At 39.6% G+C, this 24,199-nt stretch overlaps 1 protein-coding gene across 8 annotated transcripts in view; it reads right to left on the bottom strand.

The window, feature by feature from the left end:
* The window catches only part of EBF1 (EBF transcription factor 1), a 388,437-nt gene that overhangs the window by 110,123 nt on the left and 254,115 nt on the right, over positions 1-24,199 (bottom strand). For 4 of the 8 annotated variants that reach the window (XM_053199629.1, XM_027033273.2, XM_027033289.2 and 1 more), the window contains exon 8: positions 16,693-16,810. In XM_053199629.1, the coding sequence (XP_053055604.1) occupies positions 16,693-16,810 (118 nt within the window). Of the gene's footprint in view, positions 1-16,668; positions 16,811-24,199 lie in introns of all 8 variants that reach the window. The other 4 variants (XM_027033265.2, XM_027033277.2, XM_027033269.2 and 1 more) reach the window with 1 other exon arrangement.

Here is a 24,199-nt window from a genome sequence, read left to right as displayed (position 1 = left end):
TTGTGGCTGGTTTAGGCAATGTGATCATTAGATGTGCTCAATGTAGATTTGTGATGGAAACGCAAGAGACTGCAACCTTTGGAGCCTGAGTCCTAAGAATGTAAGATCCTTCTAGCAGTCTAGGAGGGCAGGGATCCACCAGCTTTCCATAATCCCCTTGGTAACACTGGATCTTGGCTCTATGCCATCATGTATTGCAGGGGCCAGCAGCTCATCAAAAATTTCAGGCTTTTCCACACACAGGTCTAGTTATTATATTTGCACAGTACCCTTAACTGGACAGCCAGAGGAAGAGAGCAGTGAAACCTTGCATTCGAGCTTAAGATGACTTACGTATATTGGTCCAAATGTACATATAACATCTTATAAAACATACGTCTTTGGCATATGTTTTTGACAAGAATTGTAGTCAACTGATAAAGGGGGGGGGGGGTTCCTTTCAGGAGGTAGGTGATCCTAAGTGATGAAGCTCACTATAAGTAATCTCTTGTAAAATGAACACTCACACACACAGCCCTAGTATTTATTCTCCACATTTTGTTGTAAGCAAGGACAGGATGTTCAATGTCATTACTGAAATCTGCTTTGCCCAATATGGTAGTCACTAGCCATATGCTACTATTGAAATTTAATTTTTAATTAGCTAAAATTCAATAAAAATAGAAAATTATTTTCTTGGTCATACTAACCACATTTCAAGTGGTCAATAGCTACATGTGACTAGTGACTATCACATCAGACAGCACAGAGATAGAACATTTCCATCATCACAGAAAGTTCTATTGGACAGCGTTGATCTAAGGATCAAATTTAAATAACTGACCCTGTAACTGATAAAGAACAATCAGAGTTACATACATATGAGGTGCCATCCATATACCAGGAACTGTGCTAGAAATAATTAATCTCTACCCCTTCAACAATGACCACAAAATCAAATGCTCACAGGACCAGGCAGAAAGGTAAGTAAATCAAATGGGCTAGGGACAACACAATAGGAAAGGTGGAGTTTGTGGCTAAACTGTAGAATGTATACCCCACCCAAAAGGGACACAACTTCTCAGTTTGACCTAAGTGCTGCCATTTGAAAATGTAGGTCCAACATTACCAGCTCTTCTGAATATAAAAAGAATTTGCAAATCTGGATTTTTAGGTAAACTATCTTTATTTTCAATTGTAAAACAACAAATACATAGTTTCTTAAAGCACCATGCAAACCAAACCTAAAAATGGCTTAGAGCTAGATTCAGTCCATGATCTGATCCACCAGCATATAAATTCTGTATTTTTGGAGGACCAAGAATCACCTTTCAGTTATTAATTTCTGCAACTACACAACTAATACTGCCACTGACTCATCAAACAATAAACACAAACCACCACCAATGCCAATTCTGCTTCTGATTGCTAAAGGCCTCTCCCATAACAACATAAAAGTCCCCAGCTAGCCTTCCTCTGCTATGTAGAAGATTTTCTATAAGCAGTTTGAGAGACGAGCTCCCTGCTCCTGAAGGATTTCTATTGTCATCATGCAAGACAGCATAGATAGTGACTTTTTAAAGAAACGGTGTTTTGAATGTGAGCAGCATCTCAAAATCAACCTTGCCCAACCTTTAGTAATGCACAATTCCTGCTCTGTGCTTTTCAGAATAGTAATGCTTATATTTCTCTACACGACCAAGGCTGCTACTGCTAACATATTTGACTGAATTTTTATTATTGAGAGCCTTATCATTTTGAGCCAGTTTCCTCTCCTCCCTGACACATTCAGTGACGCTGCACTCCAGTGTTTGTTATAGCACAGATGTTTCCGTGGTGATGATCAATGACGTCACAAGCACCGGAATGTGTATCATCAAATGTATCCAGACAGAAGAGTAAAGTAGAGTGGGAACTCCACTTCCATTTGAACTCCATGTTGACTGACTCAACTTCCTCAAAAATTACTCTTTGGGGTCTGGGCTGTTCAATCTGGACTGCAAAAAGCAAACATACTTGCCTGTTTGTAATTCACTTCTACTATCAGGTTATTAATTATGTGCTAAATCTCGTCTACATACCAAAACCCAGATTAACCTTCCTCAGATGCCAGCTTTCGAAATGTTACTGCTGTGCTCAAAAGCTTTCTGTTGTTTCTCCTTAGCCTATGGGATCAAGTCCACCCTCCTGAGTCTGGCCAGTTCTCCCCTTCCAACCTCATTCTCCATCTCTCCCAAACTGGAAGCAGGACTTGGCAGCGGTTGGGACCAATGGCTTTGGATTCAGGAGGCCTCAGCTCACATTACAGCTTCAACACTTACCAGCTTGGGTAAATTACTTTTCTCAAGCCTCAGTTTCTATCACTTTAGTTGGGGATGACAGTTATAAGAGAACTCACCTCATGAGGTTGTTGTGAGGTTTAAATAAGCTAATCCACGTGTACAGAGCTCTGCACAGAGTAAGCAATAAATAAATGTGAGACAGAATGAAAAAGATGAGGAGTTGCAGAAGAAGGAATGTAAAGAAAAAGAAAATGAAGATGATCATGACAGGCCCTCCGAATTCACGGTTTCCAAACATGCTTTGCATCATTCCACTATTTCTTTTTCAGGAAGGTTTTACCCAAACAGTACTGTTTCATAAAGGCTGGTCTTCTGCATGAAGCTGTTTCTTCCTATCCCAGGCTACAAAATACTAACTGTTTAGTAAACTTCTTATGTCTTTTCCATTCATTCATCACTAACTACACTTTTCCTTGAACTTTTATCCTGGTATATATGTTTGTATATGTAAACCTGGGACCGCATATATGTATGCAAATCAACCTAACAGTCAATACATCCCTTGCAAGCAGGGACCTCATTCACTCACAAACTGGATACATAGTATTCTGCACTTAACCAATGCCTGACAATTAACTAGCATTGTTAAGCCTTCAAAGGGTTTGCCCATCTCAATTATTCTTAATATCAACCCTGAGTAGCAGGCAAGCAGATGTTATTCTAAATTATACTTTACAAATGAGGTAACTGAATTTAAGAGACTCACTTGAACTTGAAACTTTGAGAGTCCACATTGGTAGATAAAGTCAAATATTTAAAACACCCCAACTACCTTTCAATTTTGGTATTTGAAATTTCTGCTCAGTTTGGCTAAAGCATTCACTTCAACCATGTAAATACTACAGCCAAAGTCCCATAAAATCTTAGTTGTGCAATTCCTATTCCCAAGATAGAGTGTAGATATTTATTAACTTTACAGAATATTACTACTCTATTTCCAAGCAAAGTTATTTTCCCCCTAAGACTCAGCCCCACATATGAATTATAGTAAAATCTCTCTCTACCTTCTTCTATTTCCAAGTTCAAAAAATGGCATCCTAATATAATACCACAGGTGCCAATTTAAACACAGGAACACTGGAAATATTCCAGTTTCTAGGCTTAGAAGCTTTTCTATTGTTACAAGTTGGGCTGCTAAACACACAGTCAGAGTTTGGACATAAGATATAACTGTAGCAGCACTTTAAGAACTTACATTTTTAAATGTAGAGCAAGTCCCCTTAAGTTTCATTTTCAATCTGGACATTATCCATCTCAATGGTGTTCATTATAGAATTTTTCACATACAAAGAAAATAATAAAAGTTTACTGGTTAAATACGTTATCCTAAAACAGTACCTTAATAACATTTTCCCCAACTTTTTTTTTCTTTCTTTTGAGCAACATTGATTGAATTCCACAGGCTTTAGCTAACCAAATCAAGAAGAGTTTCTAGGATTCTGCCAAAGTTGAAAGGTAGAAGAATCTGATGTCTGACTTTATTTTTTGTTGCACATACTAGTTACTAGAAGGCACAGCTGGTTTGATGATTAAGCCAGAAGATTTTAGCAAAGAATGACCAAAACTCTATTTTCCTTCTCCACTAAGAAATGATAAAATACTGGGGCGCCTGGGTGGCTCAGTCATTTGAGCATCTGACTTTGGCTCAGGTCATGATCTCACGGTTTGGGAGTCCAAGCCCCGTGTCAGGCTCTGTGCTGACAGCTCAGAGCCTGGAGCCTGCTTCAGATTCTGTGTCTCCCTCTCTCTCTGCCCCTACCCCATTCACACTCTGTCTCTCTCTGTCTCTTAAAAAATGAATAAACATAAAAAAAAAAAAGAAATGATAAAATACCTGGGAACTGCTGGGACACAGTCCCCTCATCCACAGTCCTAGACATAATATACCTAAAAACATCTGCCTCGGGCTCTGCACAAAGTAGGGGTTCAGTATCTGTTGGCTTCCCACCTGTGCTCAAAAAGAAGACAAAGAATAATAAAGAATTAAACTTCTCAATGTGCCAACCACATTAATTTTAACCATTCTTCCAAATAACAGCCAAAGTCTATTGCTATTTTTTATTGGTTACATATGCCTGTCTCTTGAAATTTTTCTTACTTTGCCCCGAAGACAATGAGAGAAACTTGAGAAGAAGTCCCAAATCTGACATTGTCTGTGCCTCTATTCCCTGCATTCTCCTGCTGCATATCTCCCCAGAACTACGGGTGAAAAATGTGGGTTTGAACAACTGGTGTCCTACTGATTGCAACTGTCAATTACATAAGCCGGCAACATAGCAGCATATGTTCACATATAAAATATTGATTAATTTCACAGATTGGGATAAAAATATATTAGTACTTGGGTTTCGCTTTCATGCTTAGTGGTCAGATAAGTATTCATCCAATTCAGATCTATTTCTGCACCCTGTGGGCTCCAGAGTGTTACTTTTGTGTTTCACTTTTCTTTTCCTTCTCTGGTTACCGTCTGGTTTCCCATGTCGGTGCCTCTACTATGACTGACCAGCATACGTTTAAGCAGGACTTTAATTACTAGGTCATCTCCCAGCCAACTTGCCCAAGGCAGACTGGCAGAAAAGTCCTACAATCCACGTCTCAGACTCTTTCTTGCTCCTCTCCAGGTAAATCTCTTTTTTCTGAAGATGCTAAAATCATGCTGATGGCATCATATTCATCTGATAAGGATGATGTTCACCTAATTTCTATAAAGTTTCATTTCTGTCCACTGAGTATTTCAAGTTGCAGGGCTGGCACAAGGAGATTAAGATGGGGTGCCTGATAGCGTGACGTGATACCAGGATTTTTTATCTTAACCCAGAAAAGCACCTTCCCATATATCACTGCACATGCCAACTAACATACCCTGGGGATTTAGCACAGATCTGGCTTTTCAATTTGCCTTTGAGTAACGATGTGAATTTGCTTCAATTGAAGCAGGAATTATATTACATGATCAAATAGCAGGAGAATTTCTCTCCACCTCTGAAGTCCAATGTGAGGAGATTAGTATTGACTAAACAGTGGGAAAGAGCAGTGGTGATGACCGCCTTATGTCAGCTACTTGGAGGTCCAAATGCTACAGATGCAAAAACCTAACTCTTTTTCTGTTTGGCCACAACCAAATGTTTGAAGGATGGCCTCAGTTTCCCTTGTTTGCTAAATGGGAAGAATAATAGCAGTGCCCTCCTATGGTGATTAAGAGTATTAAAAAAGAGATGATACAAAGGGCTGAGCACTGAACCTGACAGGTAATAAATTTTCAAAGGCTGGTATCATAACAGCAAAATCATCATCACTCAAAAAAGTGGTCTAAAATCTAGCATTTACTTGGGCAAAGAGTTCTAGTAGCCTGTTAACTCGTTAGGAAAATGCATTGGACCCATATCTCCAAGTCAAAGAGAAACCAACCTATAAGAAATTTTCAAATTTATTTTTTCAAAAATGGATCTCTGAGCTAACTCACCTTCCCTATTAGCCCTCTCCCAAGCTTCTAATATTGTGCCTCCACATGGTATTTTGGACATGCTTCCCCTCTGCCAAAAATGCTCTCTCTTCTTTGCTTGACAAAATGCTACTCATTGGTGTTTTAAATTTTAAGTGTCCTTCTCTTCGTCACACTTGGCTGAATCCCCTTGTTTAAACCTCTCTTAGCAGTTTGTATTTCTCTTTTATAGTGCGTACTATCATTGCAATTTAAGTAATTCTAAATTAATTATTTTTTGTAATTATTGGCTTAACATAGACACACACACACACACACACACACACACACACTCACATACAACTATATACCTCAAAAGGCTGCCCCTGTCTTGTTCACCTCTGCATCCCTAATGTCTAATACAATAGGCAGTCAGTCAGTAAACATATGTTAAATAGATGAATGACTGAATGCCTGAATGAAGGAGAAAATGAACAAAAGAAGAATCATCAGAGTCGTTAAGATATTAAGGAACAAAACAGAATAGTTTAAAAGTTGAAAACTCTTTCAGTCATTATTAACAATCGCCACTACATCAACATAGAACTTCCTAAATGGGTAAGCAGCAGCTCCTTGGAATCTGTTTTCCTAATTTTCCTAAGCTGATCTGGCCCCCCGGTCCTGCAGCAGGCACTCTATGCTCATGGGGGCTAAAATTAGCACCAGTAAGCTCCCCCTACAGTGGGCTCTAATCATGCAAAGGCCCAGGTGGATCTTGCTGACAGATGTTAAGGTTAGAAGGAAGGGTAGCAGCCAGATGAGAAAACAGAGCCACCCCCTTCCGGAGGTACCAGCACTTCCTGTCTTTAGGCCTGGCTGGTTCCTGCCTACCCAGCCCCTCCCCCATGCATCAGTTTCAACACAGTTGCTGCTCTTTCTGTCATTTGAACTCAAATTCTATCTCGGAAATTGATGGGCGATTCTGCCCCTGACAACACAATGTCAGCTTTGCTCAGTGTCCAGCTGGTTCCGTATATATTATCATAATGTGCTGCCTGGGTGGACCCTGGCTGATTCTCTCCCTTGACTCAAATCCTCCTTTCCACACTAATTTCTGCCCTCTGACATGTAGACACCACTTGTTTAAAAATAAAAACAGAGTTAACAGCTTGGGAAACATTTTGATTTTCAAAATCCTACAAGGACATTGAATCTATTCTAATGGTAAATTGAACTAAAAAGTTTTCTTTAAAAAAATTTTTTTTTTGATTCTTAAAAAAATTATGTTTCCCAGGGTCCTACTCTGTTTCCTGATGACTTGAAAGAATTATTACTTCCCCAACGCTTAAGCCCTCTAAAACAGTTTCCCAAACTTCAGTCCTGATTTTGCTCCATACTAATACCACTTACACTATGACCTACTTAATATTAATTAATTGATCTAGCTGCTATTTTTGTCTAGATTGACTTTCTTTTTCTTTAATTCAGTCTTGCCCTGAGCTGTAATAGCTAAGATCACAACTTTGGAGTGCTGTATTTCTGTTTGTTTGTTTGCTTGCTTGCTTATGCATCAAGATAGACCTGCAACTATTTAGAAAAAAAATTTTTTTTAATGTTTTCTCCCCATCACCTAAAATCATCTCACATACTGCATGGGAAACCTAATCTAAAAGCTCACTGCTAACCATCAAATGGATTCAACACTACTGTCTCAGCTGAAGAAATTCAGAGAGAAGAACGTCATCAGGTGAGAACTACCTAGCAGTTGTGTATGCTACACTCTGGGCTTTTCCAGGCCTCCTGGAATCCACTGCTGATCTCTTAGAGAAATGCTCAAGGTGAAGAGAAGTTGGCCTTGGATCTATCCTGTAAAATGACCATCACCTTGGTATTGGTGGCCACTCACCAGGGAAGTGTATGTGTAACACCTTAGGAGATAGGAGACCTCTCACAGAAATAGCTGGATTCAAATAACAAATCATCGGGACTTGAAGGAAGCTACCAAACTCCCCCTTTAATTGATGTGGAAACTGAGATCCAAAGAAATCAAAATACATATTTGAGATCACGCAGCAAGGTTGAAAGGTAGAGGCAGGCTCTATTTTTGTTTCTGAATGCGCAACTGAAAATGTTCAAACAAAAATGTTTCAAACCCACTCCTGGCCACTGACCCTAAATATCTCATCTTAATGAGATTGATGACAGATTACAAACGCTTTCATTTGCATGTTCATATCCCTTGAATCCTCTGATACTCTCAAGTCAGAGAAGGTCCTATGACAAGTAAGCAGAAAGAGGCCTTTAGTTTGGAATAATCAGTCATGCAAATAAGCACAACTGGAATTATGATGATTTTGTATCCAAACATAAGATAAAACAATTAGGTTTACAAAAGTTCTGTCATTTTGGTACAACATATAAGCAGCAAGCACCACTCCCTGCCTCCCACCATGCTCTTCCCTACACTCCGGGCTTATTAAAATAAGTTAGATGTGGCTCACTCATTTATTAGGTCATTCAAAATACCAAATACTGGACGTCTCCCAGAGTTGATAGGTTTGTCAAGAAATTCATATAAGAAAACAGCCTCCCCAAATCTATATCATGTTCCCATGTTATTTGCTGCATGAGGTTTAGCAGCCCTTCAGTCCCCTAACAAGGAGGCTGTTAGTATCCCAACAGCCTTTTAATTCACAGTCTCACAGTATTCCTCTGGATTCCTTTTTCTCTACCTTGTATACATGCCAGGAAGCCCATATGGTCAACAAATGATTTCTACAGAGATGAGTTAGAACATCCTTACAAATAAATAAAATATTACCAGTCTCCTTCTTATCTTGCCAACCCCATAGAAAACATACTAGTCATCAAACAAAATCAGCATTTTTTTTATTTGACTAGCAGAATGTGGAATAGCCATGGAAAAAAAATAGGTTATTACTGAAGGAAAATAAGCTATAAGGTAAACATACACAGTATGCCATTAAGAAAAAGAAGAAGATATTCTCTGAGTTAACTTTTGAAAGGTCTATTTAAGATACCAGCATAATTGCCTTCCTTGTACTGAGAAAAAGAACAGTGGAATAAGAGATGGAAAGAATTTTAGCATTATATACAGAGCAAGTAGTTGAAAGTACAGACTCCAAAGTCAGGCTTTCTGGGTTTGAACTCTAGATATACTACTTATATGCTGTGCAACTCTGGGCAAATAACTTAGCCTCTCTTTAATCTCAGTTTCCTCATCTTTAAGAGGGGTGCCTCTTACTGTGTGCCTGGCATAGTAAGGACTCACTGAGGGTTACTGTCATTATTCTTAGTACTATTATTATGCAGAGGCTATGTGGTTAGGCAGACCAGGGGTCAAGTCTCAGGTCCGATTCTAATTAGTTTTGTGGCATTGGGTAAGTTACTGACCCTCTCTAAACCCTAGTTTTCTCATCTATAAAATGAGAATAGTAATTGTTATAGTTCATCAGATTTGTTGGAGGACTTGATAAGTCAAATAATTACCACAGTACTGGCACAGAGTAAATGTTCCATAAGTGTTAGCTGATAATAGCAAATAACAACAGCAATAATAATAATAATAATACACATTGCCACTTGGCCTGGTCACCACTAAGCAGGGGAGCAAAGTTTCAGCATTATTTCTCCTTTCTCATTAGTGCCATGGGTAGTGTCAGATTCAACTAAGAATAACACAGATCACCTGCTTGGCAGTGACCTGTGGCTCCTGAAGACTCTTTCATCTGCCTGACCCCGAGCTTGCTGGCTATCAAGTCCCCAACGTTAGGATTTCTGGCGTTACCCACTTTATGGATTACTCTGGATATACACTGAAAAACCAGTCTCCACTTAACATCTTCATTCATTATCTTGACTTCTTGCCACGCAATTTTTTATTGCGAGGGAGGACAAAAGGCTACTTCCCCACTGCTCAAAGAAAAAGGCCTGATTTGATGCTTGAAAATCTGGGGCCTATGAGCTCTATTCTATGACACATCTGGATATTCTTAGCCCTAATGTTTGTCCATTCATCTGTCTTTCTTTTTCAAGTAGGAAAATCAATTGATAAGATGTAATGTGCCACTCTAAGTAACAAAGCATGACATCAATATTTATCTACAGTAACATGGACCCTTCACCAAAATGCTTTTCCCTCAGTGGGCCTGACTGGAGTTCTTCACCAAAACCAGTCATATGAAGGGCCACTGTCTAAGTGTAAAGTTCTGTCTGCATCTTTCATACCTGGCCCTCATGTTTTGAAAGTGCATTTCTGTCAGGAAGCTAGAGAGATGTATCTTTCATGATCTTTGGAATCCCAGAGAGACCCCTGCAAGCTGATAGCAACCTGAACTGTAAAGGCATCAGGAGTAAACTCCAAGTCCTCCAATGTCTTGTGTAACCCAATGACTATAAAGCTGTGTGCCCCCTGAATTCACACTTGCCTGCCAGCATACTGTGGGTAAAGAGCACCAAATAGATTTTGACAGAAACTATCTATGTGAATGTGAGAAGATTACATCCCCTTGCTAGGTCTCAGTTTCCTTATCTGGAAAATGACAGGATGCACTGGATGATTTTATACGTCAGTGGCCCTTCACTTGGCATGAGCTGTCACTCACCCATTGACCACAGTGGGAGAGGAAGAGAGAAATTTGGGATAGTATGCCTTCTCTTCATTGTTTAGTTTATTTTCACTCATTCAATTTTAGTTTGGTGGGGTTAGACAAATAATATACATTTCATAGCCAAGTAACACAGCAGCCCTCCATTCTGAAGGCCTTAAAAAAGTCTCTGTAAGTTCAACAGTAGTCAATAGGTAAATTCTTTCTAAGCTACTTATGCAAAAAGCAAATCGATAAGCCAAAACCATCTGGAAAAAGAACTCTCAAAATGTTTGACTTTCTTCCTATTTTGAACACTTGCACTATTGATAAAATGAGGAGTGATCAGGGGGACGGCTCCCAGGCACAGCCAACTCCCTGGTGAGCTTCCAAGGGCCGGCAGGGAAGAGCAAAGTTATAAGCAACTCAGAGTGATCTTGCCCTGGGCTTTCATGACACACTAGGAGTCCATGTAATTGAAAATGAGTTCATCAAAGCCCTGCTTGGCCCCCCACACCATTTCACAATTGCCAACAACCACGGCCTGAGTGTCTCATGTGGGCCTGCATAATCTGGCCCTTAGCAGCCACCGTGGCCTCATCTCCTGCCATCCTCCCAGTGACAGGGAGCAACAGGAGTCATCCCAGTCTCCTCTAGGTTCCCTGAACTCACCTAAGCAAAATAGCCTGTGTACACGCTGTCCCCTCTTCCTGGAAATTTGTTTCTGTCCCTTTTACCTCGTGAAAACTTACTCAGCTCTTTCTTAGGTTTCGGCAAAAATGTGATATTCTCAAAGAAGCTTCCCTGACACCTCACTTCCCCCCACCCCACTCCTGTTATGGTCCCCCTTTTTATGCATAGCTCTCATGGGCTGGTTGCAAATTGTTTTAAATATCTTCCTTCTCTATTTACATTAGAAATTCTGTGGAGACAGGGCCTGTATCTGCCTTGTGCTACTGTATCTCAGCATGGTGTCTGTCACGTACTGGATGCTTAGAATGAATGAACGGAGAAGGAATGATTTGAAGTCGCAGTAAGCTGAGACCTCATTTCTTGGCTGGAGATCCAAAGAAAGTGCTATACCGGAAACATCCAGTGGATTTCTTTGTTCTCCTGAGGTCCCGTTTCTCCAAAGGCACCTCCAGACAAGGAGAGGCATGTGTCAACAGTTTCAGTTCAGAGCACCAAAAATTGTGCATGCTAAAAGGTCTAGAGATGACCCAACCCAGCTCTCATTGAATGCATACCAAACTGAGGCCACAGAAGCAAAGTACCTGCCCAGAGTCATACAGCTAGTTCATGACAGAGTCAGGTCCGGAATCCAGCTCTTCCCTCAGACAGCCCGATCCTCCCTCTGTTAGATCCGGCTGATATTTACTAGCCACTTCTTCGGGCCTCATTACACAGAAGGGAGAAGAGGGGGCCTCTCCTTTCTGTTGGAAGCTCCATGCTGTCTCTCAATTTGGAGTAATCTTCCCAAGCCTGAATCATCTTTCTCCACATGTCCATAAAACAACAAATTTAAGTGCAGCTGGGCACAGGGAGTCAATGGGGTTGGATACCCAGGGGCAACCAACAGAAGCAAAAACTGCTTCTGTCTGGAGCAAAAGGATTAAAGAAGGTCAAATGCTAAAGAGCAAGAATAACACCATATTGTCAGGGACAGCTGGAAAGGGAAACTACAATGGAGAGGTCAGAACTAACTGGTGGTGGGGAAAATCTGATTCTACTTCTCTAACGCTGTAATTACAGCAAAGAGATGGGCCCAGTGATTCTATTACCACTCTCTATTCTATTAAGTGTTTTTAGTTTGACCAAACCCTAGTTTTGTTTAGGTTTGTTTTATGCTGGGATCCTGGCACATTTATACTTCATGTCTTTATCTGTAGAATTACTTTAAAGGGAAATTTAATTCATTTGTATCTCATGCCTACAAAACCTAAATTTCAACTGTTTTGCAATTTTAAAAAGCATGGGTATTTAAAATCATCTATATTTGAGCCAAGAAACTAAGTAGGATCTTAGGTTAGAACTCATTAACATTAAAGTGTTCACCTTCTAAAAACTCTTTATTAATAGGTTTACTGATTTTTCAAATACATATGATAACTATACAAATTCATACCGATTTAAAAAAAAAAAACCTAACTATGCAAAACACCAGTTGGGGACTTAAAATAACCAGAAAGGGTGCCTAACTGATGATCAGCTGAGCTCTCTGACCTGCTCAGATTTCACAGTGATCACAGAGAAGGCATGTCCTCCAACCATACAAAAAGGGGAGAGAATAGAGGCAAAGAGAAGGGAGGAAGGGATAAAAACACATGCACGCCAAAAAAAAAAAAATGTCCCCTAAAAAAAATGAGCATTTAAACTGCTTGTCAGAAGGCTTTCTGACAAAGCCACTAGAGTGTATTCACAGGCATTTGCATAAATGCTGCCGGTGAGTTCACCATAGCTGCTAGCGCTAATGGTACATAAAGTAATTTAGTCACTTCTCCCGGCATTCTGTGTCAGAATGATGAGCACCGGCACTTTGCCTTGTTGCATATTAGATCATTAGATAATAAAGTGTTAGCGCATGCAACCTGACAGGGTCCCTGCACTATAGCTTTGTGAGGGCACCGCATTTTGCCATGGGGGAAAGAATAGAGAAACTGATGCCACAATTGGCCTTAAATTCAAGTAAACACAACCTGAAACTCAAGAGAACAATAATGACAGTATCAACACTCCCTAAGCCTTTAAAGATCCCCAGCATACAGTCCCCAGGAATTTGCCCAAATGAAGGGAAGACAGGGCAGACACATAAGCTAGGGTTGTACATTACCATGGGTGGCAAGAATTCTTCATCTTTGGCCCCAAGTCTATGCTTTTTCAAAAACTGAAACCCTGAGAGTAGCCACCTTCTGAAGCTACCTCTCTCCACAGCATACATCTTCCATAAAGCTACTGCTTAAAGACGAAAACTCACTAGTCTAAACTCTCCCATAAATATTCAGCCAAAGAAAATCTCAGTATTTATGAATGAAGAAAAAAATGAGGGAGAGCAATTACCATGAGCTACAGCGTGCCAGGATTCACTCTCTTTGGACCATGAAAAATTCTGTGAAATAAATTTGCCTTTGTGAACTCTCCTACTTGAAATCCAGGGGCAGTTATTTGAGCAGGGAGGTTTGGAAGTCCATGGGTCACACAGGGAGGACTGCATGAATGTAAAGCATGGTCTCTATTTCTACTTATATGCAGAAACATGAGCTACGAAAGGGAACTTTCCTCCAACTGTCTGACAAGCAGGATATAAATAGAGATGTGCAGAGTTGCTCAAAATAATTCAGGCTACCTGTAAATGAGATGGTAAAAAGCCCAGAATGAGGAAAAATGAAGGCTCCTACAGGTCATCTAAAAGGTGAAAATAGCCAGCAGTCTCACTGTGTAGAGGCTGTCTGAGGTGGGGATGAAGGAAGGATTGGAGCAGCCAAGGAGTAGGGGTTTGGTTCTGGAAGTTTTAAACAGGACAGTTTCAAACAGGATTTTTCAATGGTAAGATAAAGTATTACCATACCCCCAAATCAACATGCATTAGCATTTAGGTCCACTCCCACACATCCCCAATGAAAAAGCCCAATAGTCATCCTTTGCTGAGTAGATATTTATGTATCAGTTTGAAGTGTCTAAATGAGTGGGTGGTTATGTGTGGTTGGTTGATTCATTCTGCAGAGAAGCAGATTTCCATGTTATTGTCATTACAAAGAACTTCAAGGTGTCTACCCTTTTACTCTTCTGGAGAGAAATAATGTAAGGCTTTGGTGAGAGCTAGGCCCCCTAGCTGAAGAAGACAGGACATGGCCACATCCCCACTGTTGGTTAACCATTTATTAACAAGTGAAATGTCATCATTTTCGTGAACAATATGTTAATAATAACACAGCCACTCGTAGACTGGTAAATTGGAGCCGAAGAATAAAATATTGCCTTTAAAACTTAGAATAATATGATATTCCAATTGAAATATTAATATGTATACCCAGAAGCAAGGATATTTGAGCTGGGATGAAGCCTAGAGACGTTTTGATCTAGAGATCTCAAACTGTTAGTCTAATGGCTCTATTCCTCCTAAGTGGCATTTCCCCCTTCTTCCCTTCTAGGTTTAAAAATTTTATAATTAGTTACCAACCATTAAAAATCAGGAGTTTTTGTTCTTGCCACACTAGAACATCTGGCCCCACTGGGCCCTCAGTCCCCTTGGCCACAACTCTCTGTGGGACAATAGAGCATACACTTGCCCTTCTTCTGCAGTCTCCACCCAGCCCACTTCCCCTATGTACATGACCTGCCCCCACTCAAGGCACACAGTTTTTTTACCCCTACAGATCATCACCTTCATTTTACCAAGAAGAAAACTAAGGATCCCCAAAAGTAAGGTGACTTGTTCAAGGTCACGTAAAGGTCAGAGGTGAAACTAAAAATTGAATTTACATTGAGTCTTTCCTCCACATCACAATACAAAATAATGTTCTTGACCTCCATGTTCTAGAAGTGTCTTTCCTAGCAGGTTGTTTCTGTTGGTTTGTGTTCCCCGCCCCACCCACCCCCCACCAAGTAGAGGGATGATTTGCAATTTGCATGGTGTCATGTGGTCTGTCACTGACTTCCCAAGGCCAGGAATGGGAGCTGGGTGTAGTCTGCACTTGGAGCACATTTTGAAACTATGAACCCATGACTGGTAGATTTCAAAGTGATAGTCAAGTCTGTCCTTGGACAGGGCAGTAACCATTGTAACTAACCAGCCACAGTCAAAAACAAGACTTCAGTTTTTAAGCCACTGCTCTCCAAATTGTGCCCAGTGAGTATATACCTAGTTTTTCCTCTTCCTTTCCTCTAAATACTTCTAGTAATACAATGCCTTAAGTGACTCCAAGGGTATTAAAAAGGCAATATTACTATAAAGTGAGGATCAGAATAATTTCAAGTACAGGAATGGAACTAGGAATGTAATCATGAGCAGGTATTTCAAATGGCCTTCTGCAAAAAAGTAATATCCATCCATCTCAGCACTAATGAAACCATAAAGAAGCGGCTTTTGAAAGATGATGGTTTACTTTAAAAAGACTGTAAAACTGGTGAAGAATCCCTTCTAAGAGTGTTACATCTGGCTAATTAATAAAAAGTAGTTTGTATATTCCTTAAGTGCAGGAAAAAAAAAACAGGCAAAAATAATGATAGTGGTATTTTTATTAAATTAGAATGCTGGCAGGGAAGGGGGTTTTCTACCTTATGAATTATATCATGGACGGCTCACGGCCCTTGGAAAAATCAGACAATCAGGTGGTAATTTGTGCAGTAGTGTTTTTAAAAGAATCCTGCTGACCTAGCAAACTAGAAAGTGAAGTAGAGAAATGGGTTTAGAGTTTAACTTGAAGAAGATAAGAGACATTCTAGCATGGTGATTGGTATTGAGTAGAGTCTCAATCATTGTTTCCTGGATGGATGGTTGGATGGATGGATGGATAAATGATGAATAGATGGATGGGTGGATGGAGGATGGATAGATAGATGGATGAGCAGACAAAGGAAGAATACATTACATATACGTGTAGTACAGAAACATTCAGATGTACATTCATTCTAGCCCGTGGTTCCTTTGAATGGTATTCACTTTCCTTGATTCAAGTTTTTATCTGGTTTCCTCCAGTCCTCTCAAAGCTACCACTGATTAGCCACAAATTCAAGACAAATGTGATTTCACCTAAACAAAGTCCACCTACAGAAAGCAGGCTCTATTATGTGCTGATGAGGGGAAGATTATGCACGAGGCACAGGAGGGACATTTAGTTTGGGCTTCAAATTCAGAAAATGCCTCTGACCTAGATTTTGGACATTATCTCCAAATGAGGTTCAATATGAAGTTACAGAGGTACACCAGCAGGATTGTAAAGATGGTGGAGTTCATTAAACAACCAAGTCAGTTATAAACCCAAAATGTATCACAATATTTATGACCTTCCTTTGGCCTTCCTTTATTTTTCAGTCAAGTGGGAGCTGAAAATAAAGCAGTGGTCCAGGTCTCCCTGGAGACCCAGGTCTCTCTCAACCTGAAGGAAAGATGCATCAGCCATTTCCAGGGTAGAGAGATGTGCAACAAGAAAGGCTGGGCCTCCAAGATGTCTTCCTGTCTTTCAATACTTAATATCAATAACGTTCAATAGAACATTTGAAATTCGAAACAAAGTAGAAAATGTGGTGGAGTTGGAAGAAAGAAACCAAATAGATTCACAGTTAAAGTAGCAATGCCAACCAATGAAAATGATTTGCCTACCATGTTCCAGATAAGAGGGCGTACCTTCCGAGGGGTCAAGCCTCCGAGCCCTCCGCCCATGCTTAGAGTTATTATGGACAAACATGTTATCAGAGACTGCCAGGACATGGCCATCCACATTGACTGTCGTAGACACCACGACCTGGAGACAGAAGAGAGAAATGAATGAACATTTTAATATAAAAGCATGGAGGGTAATAAACTCAAGTTAAATAAATAACAGCTGGGAGCTGAAGAAAATTGCATAGCTATTTCACATAATAACTGGTGCTTATGCTGTACAAGTCTAACAAGAGGAGCTATTGATGAGTGGGTCTTTGGCATGGAACGCTTTTGATGCAGTTTTAAGTAAAATTGCACAGTTTATAGTTATACAGCAGAAGGTACACTGTTAACCATAATTTTAACAAGAGGATCTTTATTAGCATATTTTTTTACACAACGGTGGTTGTGTTTCACCTAAATTACCCTTCAGTTTAGACACTGAAGCAGATATCACAGTTGATCATGCAAATAAAAATCTTTTGAATCTTTAAAATATTCCCCCCCTCCCCCCCACTGTGTCAGGGTTAAGAGGATAGAGTAATGAAAAAGAGAGGTTTCAGTGAGACCTGGGATGCAGCTTTCCCTCCTGGGCGTCTTTCTGGTGTTTCTTGTACTTTTTTCTTCCCACATTACTTCCATTAATCAGACCAAACTTCCTTCCCCTCCCCCACCCTCAACCCCATTACCACCAACAGCACAATCCCTCCCCAAAAGATCATTGGTAATGAAGGGTCTTTGATCTGTGTTTCGAAGCCAAAAACAAGCAAACAAAACACAACAAAACAAAACAAGAAAAAGAAATGGTGCCTTTGGCCCAAGATGTAATTCAGGTACCCTGGCCATCTCATAACTGACTCTGAACCCAGTTTGCCAGAAGGGACACAGGCAAAGGTGTTTTCTCGGAGAACTTTGACTAAAACAATGAGAAAAAAATGACCTACACTTCTCCTTATATTAAATGGGGAAGAGGATTAAAACTGAAACCCACAGAGATATGTTTATTCATGCGACCTCTTACAACCAAATATAATAATTGTCTGTAATTGCAGCTTCAGCTCCCACCTCATGCTTTGACATGGGAAACAGCAATCAGCCAGCTCCCGTTTAATCCACCTATTATGTTGACTAATTAACTTTCCTCGACAGTTTATTTCTTCCTCCATTATCAGCCCCTGTCAGCCGCAAGCACCCTGCAGCATAGGGGGGACCTCAGGCTCTTTGATTGATCACCGATAGATTGACATGCAGATTAATTTAATTAGAATCACCTCACTTGAGAAATGAAAGACAAAGGCAAGAGGGCTAATAGATCTGCTCTCATAATGAGGCGAACCTCCAGAGCCGAGGCTGAGGATTTCTGATTTATTTTGCTCAATTCCCCAGTTGCTTGGAAAGACTCTCGCTTTAATTGTTCTTGGTTTTGAGAGGCATTAGCCTCTGAAGAGGTGAAACGCTTTACAAGGATTGGCACACACTGAGGCCCCAGTTTCTGAGGAAGCCTTTTCGCCGACTTCTAGAGTCTGGTGCAACGCCGCTGTTTTCCTCCCGTGACTTGAGCAGAGGGCAAGACGCTGGGTCTTGGCCGAAGCCTGCCTGTTGTCTGCCCAGCCTAGCGGAGTGCCCCCCACCCCCACCGACGCCAACCATACTTGAAAGTTCCACTGTCGGCGTCTTTGACCTAAACGCAACTGGGGAAAACATGGCGGAGTCCCCTTCTCGCAGCCTCAACGATGGCAGTGAAATGCAGGCTGTGAACACGCTGCTCCCAATAGTACCTTGGAGTTGGTTGGACTTGATCTGATTTGCCTTAACCTGGTTATTAGTTTTCGTTCGTTTTTTCTTCCACGCCCTCCCTTCTGTAGACGCGAGGCCCTGCTCCTTAAATCAAGCCCCTAGTGTCGTTCTGACCCGGATGAGGAAGTCAGGAAACAACACACGTGGTCATTCCACCCTGGGGTCTCCCAGGGATGACTGCAGGGCAGGGCTTCTGGGGGTCCTCCCACGAGGCCCTCTCTCAGGGTCCTCTTCTTGACTCCTGGCCAGACCTGGATCTTCCCCTGATTTTATTTTTTAATTCCATTTTATTAAACTACAAAGTAAACAATTGAGAGTCCATTCCGGGACTCAGGGTTTTGGCCTCAGTAATTGTGAAAACCAAAATTCCAACTAGGGCAAGTCATTCATGGGAGGACTGCGTACACTTGAAGCAGCAGTTTGCAAAGTGTTTTTTCTCTTTCTTCATGATTGACCAACCAGATCTGACACAGCCTGAACATTATGTGTATGCCTCATCAATTGTAGGGTAGTTTAAAAGGAGGAGGAGGAGAAAGAGAAGAAAGTGGTCCATTCTTTTATTTTCAAAAAGTATTATGTGCCAACGTAGAGTCCATATTATTTAAGGCAAGAGAAACTCACTTTCTTTTTAGTTAGGGAGGTGGGACATTTATAATTATATAACAGAGCTGGGTCTTTCAAAGAATTTTTGATTTACTACGAGACCACAATTGAGTGGTCACTGGAGTCGTTAGCTGAAGAAACTATAAAAGGAATCCCAAACGGTATCTGTTTCCAGTGTCAGGAAATACAGAAAGTTGTTATTCTAGACGTCTGTCTTGAGAGAGGAAAAAAAAAAAAAGCAATGACAATTCACCATGCACCTGTAAGACAAAATGCTACAGGCTTAGGCTTAAAATATTCAGTATCGTTTAAAGATGTTGTCATCTAGTTCTTACATTGAACAAAAATGACAAAAACGGTTAAGTTAAAAAAAAAAAAAACACAACAACAACCACACTCTATGTGTTTTTTTTTCTTTGCAAAAGAAGGATCACCAAGACCACTGTGTGACAGAATCATTTCACTGAAGTTTCAATTCAAATTGGAGAAGGATAAAACAGAATCCTCATGCGTTTAATTTCTAGAAAATAAACACCTAATATGTTCCTCAAAAACTCATGACAGTACATTTTAACTTCCCACTTCCCAAAATAATTTCTCTCATTCCAATTTGTGAATGATGAAGATATCTTTAAATAAAACATAAGCTGAAATTAATCTACAGAACTTGTAAATTTTTAAAAAATCTGTGAGATGCAGAGGGGGCACTGAAGTGTCCTTTAAAAACAGGCCCATAGTGGGAAGGAAAGGGCCTTCACAGTTTAACACAAGATTAATGAGGTGCTGACACATTCATGCAGGCAAGGGGACAGACAGGCCTGCCAACTCTTCAACCTTCCCAAATTTTGTCAACAAAACACAGCTTGAATTTGGGACAGGTAAACATGGAAAATGATTTTACATTTGGACTCAACACTTCCCTCTCTAACCCCTTCCTCACTCTCCTACCCAGGGAAAGAAATGAAGGGAATATGAGGAACAGGTATATTTAAATTTTTATGGTATGTGTTATAAATAAGTCTTTACTTTTTAGAATTGTACTTTCCAATACAGTAACTACACATGTAGCTATTTAAATTTAAACTAATTAAGTAAAATTTTAAATTCCATTGTTTCTGAGTCTCCATAGCTACATTTCAAGTGGTTAGTAGCCACATGCAGCTAGAGTCTACTATTGGACAGGACAGATATAGACCATTTCCATTGTTGCAGAATGTTCTATTGGGCCGTGCTCCTGTAGAATGGTTTTGAAATAAATTGTTCCAATTTATTCATGAGGATGTCCGAGTTATGTCTCCTAAAATAGGTATTAGTCTAAGTTGACATGTTTAAGGTTATGTACAAGTATATTTTTATCACTATATTTTTTAGAATTAATTTTCTATTTAGGGCATAGGTTTCTAATACAGCAATCCATAGATGTACTGATGAACACCCAGTGTGTTCCATGGTACCTTCTATTTGGGTCCAGCCCCCCAGGTGAGGGCTCTCAGCATGAGGGGATTAAAAAACAAAAAACAAACAAACAAACAAACAGACAAACAAAAACCAAGAGAAATCTGCAGGTACCCATGGACTTTGGAGATTTTACATTAACATCTTGGCTCATCTCAGTGGCTCAGAATCTCCTCTGTTTTATCCAGGAACTAGATATCCCTAAACGTTGTTATTTTTACAATTTTACCCTCTCAATTTAGAATTGGAAAAAATTCAATACAAAATTTATGATGCTGGACTCCCTATCTTTCCTAGGTAATGTGACTCTGGCCAGGTTAACTTAACCCTAAACCACAGTGTTCCTGCCTCTCAAGAGGAAAAAATAATAACAATCCCTGATTCTGTGAGGCTTCCATTATTTAAAGTGGCCAGCATGGCTCCTGGCTCCTACTGAGCACTCAAAAAATGTTAGTGGCACTAGTAGTGTAGTTGTTGCTTTGTTGGTGATACTCCACAAAAAGTTCAAGATAATGTGTTGGGCTGATCATCTGAAGCCTAAAGAAGACCCAGTATAAACTGTTATTTTAAATAAAAGGATACAGAAACTATCTCTAATATGTTCACTGCTTTATCAGTCTAACAATGAAATCGTACAATTTTAAAGACCTTTGTTCCCACAACATATAATTATATCATTTAGGCCTCGTGTGAATTGCAAATTTCACTGGTTTATATAATTTTACTGTCTAGAACCCATTGGCATCTTAGCTTATTATATTCTAGGCTTGAAACCAAACAAAATCTTATGGCTTTGAAAATAATCTATAAACTAGACATCAATTCAGTCTAGTTTCATATGAATCAGGGGTTCTCTGGGAGTTTTGTTATTGGTATTTCCTGCTATCATTCTTCAGGCTGCCCCTGTTTTCTGCATATCAGGCAGGAGACCTTGTATGTCCCAACTAAATTATCTAAGATTCGTGGACCATAATCTCTGTCTCATGAGCAGATTTTCAAAAAGACAAAAGCAGCTAAAATCCAGTCATGGGTGGAAGATCACATTAACAAAAGTAGCAGTTCATGGAGAAGAAGGATTTATGACAAAAGCAACCAAAAGAGTTGAAATCTGTATTTTTAAACACTTCCAAAACAAATATGGAATCAAGAGAAAGATTAGATCATAAAAATATTTTCAATGCTTAAATTTAGAATATTTTAGTAGTAAGTACCTCCCTCCAAAAAGTAACTACTTAAACAAATTAATTTTGAATGATTATAAAATTACAATTCTTGGTTTTCAAAGCTGATATATGGTAACCCAGTGTAAGGTCATTGGTGCTAAAGTTGGTCTGTTATGTGGCTTTCTTACCTTTTTGTTTAACTTATTCTATGTTTGCATTAATTCGGGACCCCTAATATAAAGCATTATATGCACAGGCTTCAAGTACATGGAATAGAAAGGCATTAAGCAATATTCCATTGGCTAATACTCAGTAATAAAAAGAAACAAAGTATTGACACACCTGGATGAATTTCAAGAGAATTACGCTGAATGAAAAAAGCCAGTAGCGAAAGATTACATACTGAATATTACAGACTTATTTCCCCCCACAGCCCCTCAAAATTTACATGTTGAATATCTAATCCTCAGTACCTCAGGATGTGACTGTATTTGGAGACAGGGTCTTTAAAGAAATGATTAAGTTAAAGTAAGTCCCTTAGAGTGGGCCCTAATCTCATCTGACTAGCATCCTAAGAAGATGAAATTTGGTCACACAAAGAGACACCAGGGTGTGCTGGCAAAGGGGAAAGACTGTGTGAGAACACAGCAAGAGGATGACTATCTACAAGCCAAAGACAAAGGTCTTAGAGGAAACCAAACCCACTGACACCTTGATCTTGGACTTCCAGACTCCAGAACTGTGAGAAAATAAATATCCATTTTTAAGCCACTCAGTCTGTGGTATTCTGTTATGGAGGTCATAGAAAACAAATACACTGCATCATTCCATTTACTTAACATAATTCTGAAATTAAAAGGTTTTAGAAATGGAGAGCAGATTAGTGCTTGCCAAGGGTTAGGGACAGAGGGAAGGTAGATGTAGCTACTACAAAAATATAATAGAAAGGACCCTTGTAGTGATGACAATGCCCAATATCTTTACTGTGGTGGTAGATACACAGACCTTACATGATAAAATTTTACAAAATGAAAAGCATACCCATATGCAAATGACTACAAGTAAAACTAGAGAAATTTGAGTAAGGTGGTGGATTTGTCAATGTTCATATCCTATATGAATATGGTATAGTACTATATAATGTTGTACTATAGTTTTGCAAAGTATTACTATTGTGGTACTGGGTAAAGGGTACACATGGGATCACTCTGTATTATTTCATGCATCTACATGTGAGTCTATAATTATATCAATAAAAATCCAGCTAAATAAAAGGCATCATCAATCAAGATGTCCTTTTATAGGTGAATGGATATGCAAACTGGTAATCCATAGAAAGGAATATTATACAGCAATAAAAAGAAATGAGCTATCAAATCATGAAAAGACATGGAATTTTAAATACATAGTGCTAAATGAAAGAAGCCAATCTGGAAAGGCTATATACTATATGATTCCAACTACATGACATTCTGGAAAACGTAAAACTACGGAGATAGTAAAAAGATTAATGGTTGTCAGGGGTTTGGGGGGAGGGAGGGATAAATAGGTGGAGAATAGGGGATTTTTAGGGCAGTGAAACCATTCTACATAATATCATGCATTTGTCCAAACCCATAAAATACATAACATAAAAATCAACAATAGTATAAACCATAAACTTTATACTATGTTACAATAATGTGTCAATATGGCACATCAATTGTAATAAAGTATTAGACTAATGAAAGATATTAATAATAGCAGAAATGGGGGGAACATCGGTTTGCTCATCAGTTAAGTATCCAACTTCAGCTCAGGTCATGGTCTCATAGTTCAGAGGTTCAAGCCCCACACTGGGTTCTCTGCTGTCAGCACAGAGCCCGCTTTGGATCCTCTCTCTCTCTCTCTCTCTGACCCTTTCCCACTTGAATGCATGCATATGGGCATGCATGTGTGCTTTCTTTCTCTCAAAAATAAATAAATATTAATAATAATAATAATAGGGGAAATGGGGGAGAAGAATTGAGGGAGTCTTTGGAAACTTACTATACTTTCCTCTCATTTTTCTCTAAAACTAAAACTACTCTGCAAAATGAAGTCTATATCATCAAACTTCTACTCCCAACCCTACACAGCCCACAATCTCTACTCTACCTGCCTGCTGAAACACCCTTTACAGACTCCTCAAAAGACCCAAGAAATCAGCCAATCTAGTAACTTCCAACTAAGAGTTTTCAAAAATAGTAACAGGAACAACACTGCAGAGAGGGAATCCTAAATTCACCCATAGGAAGATAGCATGCTGATAGTACTATCTACTGATAGTAGATAGCATACATTCAGTAATTTTCCTTTGTCAATACAGGATCAAATCATGTGCATGTGGAAACACTGGTTATCTCATGCCCATGAAAGAACTCTGAATTGATGGAGTCACATGGCTTCAAATAATTTTAAAATGGAATGTGATTCTTAATAAATGCCATTAG

This window comes from Acinonyx jubatus, chromosome A1 (genome assembly GCF_027475565.1).
Source record: "Acinonyx jubatus isolate Ajub_Pintada_27869175 chromosome A1, VMU_Ajub_asm_v1.0, whole genome shotgun sequence".
Classification (NCBI taxonomy): domain Eukaryota; kingdom Metazoa; phylum Chordata; class Mammalia; order Carnivora; family Felidae; genus Acinonyx; species Acinonyx jubatus.
The sequence above is the reverse complement of the archived record's forward strand: the minus strand, read 5'-3'. Positions and strand labels throughout refer to the sequence as shown.